The sequence below is a fragment of the Mauremys reevesii genome, linkage group 4 (assembly GCF_016161935.1).
Source record: "Mauremys reevesii isolate NIE-2019 linkage group 4, ASM1616193v1, whole genome shotgun sequence".
Taxonomy (NCBI): Eukaryota; Metazoa; Chordata; order Testudines; family Geoemydidae; genus Mauremys; species Mauremys reevesii.
In genome coordinates, this window is record NC_052626.1 from 114,750,188 (window position 1) to 114,756,623 (window position 6,436).

At 48.0% G+C, this 6,436-nt stretch overlaps 1 protein-coding gene across 1 annotated transcript; it reads left to right on the forward strand.

Annotated features, from left to right (window-relative positions):
- The first annotated feature begins 3,981 nt into the window (after window positions 1–3,981).
- On the forward strand, window positions 3,982–4,980 carry LOC120403985 (olfactory receptor-like protein COR4). The gene has a single exon (XM_039536003.1). It carries the CDS (start codon window positions 3,982–3,984, stop codon window positions 4,978–4,980), a length of 999 nt encoding a protein of 332 aa, XP_039391937.1.
- The last annotated feature ends 1,456 nt before the right edge of the window (window positions 4,981–6,436 follow it).

The window sequence follows — 6,436 nt, forward strand, 5'->3', positions numbered from 1 at the left end:
TCCTGGCTCAGTCACTGTTCCCAGGGCCTCTAGGTTCCTGATTCCCTGTCAGCATACTAGAGCTGACAGGGAGCCAAGAGTCTAGAAGCCCTGGGAGCCATGGCTGAGCTAAAAGAATGGTTTTCAACCTTTTTGGTCTCAGGACCCATTTGTAAACCTTGGTGGCCTGTTGCAACCCAGTAAATATCTTTAGCTCAAGAAAAGTTTGGCTTAGAATATATTTCTTACCCAAGATATACACATTAACATGATACATACTAAATGCAGCAAATATTAATATGCAGTACTTAAGTAGTTGTTGTATAAATCCAAGATTCTGAGCATTGCAACCTGTCAGAATGTATCAAGAGAGCTCCTGGCTGAGGTGGCTCATCCATTTGCCTGTCCAGGATTTGAAGCTGCAATGTGTTAGCCTCTACCTGTATCTGGTTTGCTTCATTCTCAGCTTCCAGTTGCTGCATCATCTTGCCCAAGGCAGAAATTTGTAGAAGTCAACTTGTTGATTATTTGAATCTATAATGCAGCCATGTGGGAACCGAAAAGAGATTGTTCTGAATCTTTCACATGAATTGTCTCTAATAGTCCATACCTTTTGGAGTGGACCTCTACCATGAGAAACTCAGCCCAAGCACAGCTACTGCCAAATGCAGCAGTCCACTAAATTGCAGCAGATATTTCACCTAAGAGGAAATCCTGGGCCATTGAAACTAATGGTAATTTTGCCATAGACTTCAAGGGGCCAAGATTAAATATGTGAGGATTGATGGTCGAGCCTTCTCACAGAGGAGTCTTCTAAACCAGGCACGGCCTGGCTCGGCTCCTGCCCCGGGCTCCACGGCGGGGGCTCCTGCTGCCCCGGGGTCCGGGCGGCGCGCGGCGGGGGCTCCTGCCAGTCCGGGCGGCACGCAGCGGGGCCTCCTGCTGGTCCGGGGTCCGGGCAGTGCGTGGCGGGGGCTCCTGCCGGTCCGGGCGGTGCAGCGGCGCGGGTCGGGGGCTCCTGCCGGTCCGGGCTCCGGGCAGCGCGCGGCAGGGCCTCCTGCCAGTCCGGGGTCCGGGCAGCGCGCGGCGCGGCGGGGCGCAGCGGGGGCTCCTGCCGGTCCGGGGTCCGGGCGGCGCGGTGCGGCGGGGGCTCCTGCCAGTCCGGGGTCCGGGCGGGGCGGCGGGGGCTCCTGCCGGCCCGGGTCCAGGCGGGCGGCAGGGCGGGCAGGGCCTCCTGCCGGTCCGGGTCCGGCGGCGCGTGGCAGGGCCTCCTGCCGGTCCGGGCGGTGCGGCGGGGCGCGGCGGGGGCTCCTGCTGGTCCGGGGTCCGGGCGGCACGCAGCGCGGCGGGGCGCGGCGGGGGCTCCTGCCGATCTGGGGTCCGGGTGGGGCGCAGCGGGGGCTCGGCTCCTGCCCCGGCGTCCGGGCCCCAGCCCCAGCCCAGCTGGGCCCCCATCTCCAGGCAGCAAGGTAAGGGGAGCAGGGAGGGCGTGTTGGATAGAGCCTGGATGGGGTAGGGGTCCTGGGGGGCCATCGAGAATGAGAGGAGGGGTTGGGTGGGGCGGCAAGGGGCAGTCAGGGGACAGGGAAGGGGGGGATGGGTCAGGGGTCCCGGGGGGTGTGTGTCAAGGAATATGAGGGGTTGGATGGGGCACGACCCCCCCCGGGGGGGGAGGAGGGAACCGGTTGTTAATATTTTGGCAGCTCATCACTGCCTGAAGGTCATTTCCCTGGGTACACACGTCCAAACTCTGAGTTTTCAAGGCACAGTGTAAGGCTCAGCTCTTTCTCTGAGTGCCATGTGGAGGTTTGGTTGTGTCAAGCGCGGCAGGTTGGAATGCATATTCATTAACACTTTGCAGAACATCACTCCTTTGCCGAGCAGAGATAATGTCTACAAAGGCTCAGTCCAATGAAAATAAATCATTTCTGTGAATTGGATGGGCTTTCATTGATATGGTCAGCTCAGATGCTCTACTGAGCATTATGTAGAATGTGTTTACATTAGTCTTTTCTCTGATGTTTTTAACTCCATCTTTCCTTGAATTATAGAGAGGGGAATTCTACAGCCTCTTTTGAGAGCACTTTTCGCTTGCAGATAGATAGATAGATGAGAAGGGTGTGCAGGGATAGATAGATAGATTTTTTTAGGATCTGAGATCTGTGAACAGGCAGGAGAGCTCTTTTAGCATTAAAAATGTGTTTATGGTCATCAATCCTGCACTTCCTTTAAAAGTGGGGGTAGGAAATAGCAGAAATTTGCTATAATGTAACTAGCTGAGCTCTGGTTCAGATTCTTTCTTTAGAATGAATTTGGTCTGCAGAAGCATTTGGATTCACCGGTCTTTTTATGAAACACTGAATAAACACACAGAAATTGCCAGATTCGATCAGACCTGAGCTCCATCTAGTGTCTTGTCTCTCATAGTGGCTAGTAGCAGATGGTGCAAAAGAAGGTTTAATAACCTTCAATAGGCAGGTGTGGAATAATCAGCCCTTCCCCCATCTCACCCTGATTTCTAATAGCTAGAGATTTGTTGAAGTCCCTCCAGTTTCTTCTGAACAGCACTCCTAGGATCTACAGACATTTCCCAACTTCTCAGCTCATCCAGAAGAAGAGCTCAGACCACCAAGGTACTGAGCACGTTAGCCCCAATCCAAAGAAACATATAAGCACATGCTTAACTTTAAGCAACTTGAAGAACATAAGCAGCCCCATTGAAATCAACATGCTTAAAATTCTGGGTGCTCCACTTCAGGAAAGATGGAGCTAGATTGGAGACAGCCCAGAGGAGAGCAATAAAAATGATGAACGGTTTAGAAGCGCCGGGGGATGGACTAGATGACCTCTTCAGGTCCTACATTTCTATGATTCTATGAAAAGTTATGCACCTGCTTAAATGTTCTGCTGGACTGAGGGAAGAATGCTCAGCTCCACGCAGGATCAAGCCCTGAATGACCTATTGTTCTTTGCTTGGATGCATTTGATGAAATAAGTCAAGTCCTTCTTCCTTTCTATCTTCTGTAGAACTGCATGTTAAGCAAGCTGCCTTTGAAGTTGAATAATCATTTTATTTGTTTCACAGTAGCAGCCGTGTTAGTCTCTATCCGCAAAAAGAACAGGAGTACTAGTGGCATAAGGTTTTGTGGACTACAGCCCACTTATTTGTAATATTTGTCTGAATACTGACTGACTGACATGCTATTTGGCCAACACCAAAGAGTGGGTAAAGAAATAAATGACATGTGTGTGTACGTACGGCATGTGTATGAATATGTACACACACACACACACATACACACACACACACACACACACACACACTTTTTCTTGATCTTTGGCCACAAAAAAACATACCACACATAAATACCTGAGGATCAAGCCCAAATGACCTATTTTTGTTTGCTTGGATGCATTTGATGAAAGAAGTCAGATCTTTCTTCCTTGGTACCTTGTGTAGAACTGCACATTAAGCAAGCTGCCTTTGAAGTTGCCTAATCATTTTATTTGTAATATTTGTCTGAATGCCGACTGACTGACATGCTAAGTGGCCAAAATCAAAGAGTGGGTAAAGAAATAAATGACACATCTCTGTATGTATGTCATGTGTATGAATATGTACACACAGACACACACACACATACGTACTTTTTCTTGATCTTTGGCCACAAAAAACATACTACACATACATACCTCATGATCGCACTGGACGTTCACTACCTTTCATCTTGCCAGGGTGTTAGGAATGAGAACCAAGCCATCCCCATAATTTCCGTGGGACCAGCGGACCCTCTGCGGCGGCCGGCAGAGCTCCCCCTGTGGCTTGCCGCCCCAAGCACGCGCTTGGCGGTTGGGGCCTGGAGCCACCCCTGGTTCCATTGCACAACTCAAAGGGTCTTTACGCATATGACCACAGTTCTTTATATTAGCATACACCATTTGCATAAGAACTAAGGCCTTCCTTTATGGTTGTTCCCGCAGCTAGCGCCCCAGGCTGAATGAATGGCTGGAGGAAATTGTACGGCAGTGACCGAGTTCATTCTCACAGGTGTGACAGATCTTCCAGAGCTGCAGGTCCCCCTCTTTGTGGTGTTCCTAGTGATCTATGTTATCACCTTGGTGTGGAATCTGGGGATGATGGTTTTAATCAGGATCGACCCCTGTCTTCACACCCCCATGTACTTCTTTCTCAAGAATTTGTCTCTCGTGGATGCCTGTTACTCCACAGTCATCACTCCCAAGATGCTGATGAGCTTCTTAGCAGAGAGGAAAGCTATTTCCTATATAGCGTGCATCATCCAATATTTTAGCTTCATATTGTTTGTCATCTCTCAGTGCCTTCTGCTGGCAGTAATGGCATATGACCGTTATGTAGCCATCTGTAACCCACTGCTGTATATGGTCATCATGTCGCCAAAGCACTGCCTGCAGCTGGTGGCTGGTTCATATCTATGGGCCTTCCTGAACTCCGTGATACACACGAGCGGTTTGTTAAGATTATCCTATTGCGACTCCAATATCCTGAATCATTTTTTCTGTGATATCAACCCACTTCTAAAGCTCTCCTCTTCTGGCACCTCTATCAATCAGCTGCTTGTTTTCCTCTTTGGCAGTCTGATTGAGGTGATCAGCATTGTGACCATTCTCATCTCATACATCTTAATTATTGTGACTGTGCTGCGGATCCGCTCCACCGATGGCAGGCACAAAGCCTTCTACACCTGCACCTCCCACCTGATGGCCGTATCCATGTTCCATGGGACAATTCTTTTCATGTATTTCCGACCCAGCACCAGCTACTCATTGGACACAGACAAAATGGCCTCCATGTTCTACACTGTGGTGATCCCCACGCTGAACCCCCTCATCTACAGCTTGAGGAACAAGGATGTGAGGGATGCCCTGAGGAGAGCAATAGAAACAAAATTGAGGGCCCATTTTTCCCCAAATGGTGTCAGAATAGGACAACCAAATCCTTCAATGGCTTCTCTGCACACATAGGACTTGTCTCCACTATGGGGTGGAGCAATGCTGCGGTGATAAATCCACTAGGGGACAATTTAGCAGGTCTAGTGAAGACCCATTGGATCAACAGACTATCACTCTGGCATTGACTCCACCAGAACGAGATAAGTAAGGGGAGTCTACGGGAGAGTTTCTTCTGTCGACCCAGTGCAATGTGAACCCCGTGGTAAGTATGTCAAAGCGATATCAACTTGAGTTATGCAACTAACGTAACTCAAACTGTGTAGCTTAGATCGACCTGTCCCCGTAGCGTAGACCTGCCCATTGGCTCTGATTCAGAAAGTCCTTAAGCACATGTTTAAGTATCTCTCCCTTTGACTTCAGTGGGGCTTAAGCACATGTTTAAAGTTAAACATGTATTTAAGTGCTGCTTTGAAGAGAGATGTGTTCCTGAATAGAGGCCTTATGTGCATAAAAAGGCCATGTCAGTTATTAAATGATGGCTTGCTCCCCTGTGCCTATAATAAAATACTTTAAAATTGTTTTTTTCAGTGTAAGATATAAGAGGTTGATTTAAATATTGTTTAGAATTACTGAATAAAAGGGAAAAGTTCACACTGCAACAATGGATTCATGAGCAATAACCAGGTCTGGTTTTAATGTCCAAAAACATTGACAGATATTTGTTCAATTAAATTTTGTGATTTTGCTTCAATCAGATCCACAGCCCAACTCATCTGTTTTTTGAGAGACATTTGTGTGTGTGATACTATATTCAAAGCTGTGTTTGTTGAAAGGGAGAATGTCATGAATGCTCAGTCAGATGTAATATTTCTTCAGTACTCACACCAAAAGTCCCCCACACAACTCTTTATGAGTTTAGGAGTCACACAATTAAAGAGCAGGTAGTTTAGGTGACCAAACATATACAGACACGTTTTCAAAGATAGTCGTTGGTTGTGAATGCCACTGTTATTGGGATCTCAATGTAAAAGACCTTGGGCCTTATTTTCTCAAGTGCTGAGTACTTACAGCTCCCGTTGACTTCAGCTGGAGTGGTGGAGTTTCTGGAAATCAGGATCGAGGGGACTGAAGTTGGGCACGCATAAACAGAGGCTACCAAAATCACTGGCCATTGCTGAATCTTTTGGCTATGGCAAATTACAAGAGTGAATTTTCGAAGCACCAGTCACCTCACAGTACATCTACCATGCAATGTAAGCCCAGGGTTCGAACTCATGCTCAAGTTAATACTTAGCCATTTATACAGGGGTGCATGAAACCATACCTGCCGGGATAATAAGAGTGAGCAGCATGGAAGAAGGAAATTTCATGGCATGAATTAAATCTGAATGACACCATTGGTCTTGAATGTAGGTAGTGAATATCTTACAGGAAACCAGCCGCTGTGATGTCTGGGAAGAGTTGGGATGGAGCTTTAGATTTACACTTACTTTTTAACAGGGCTGAGATTTTCAAGGCTGTCTAGGAG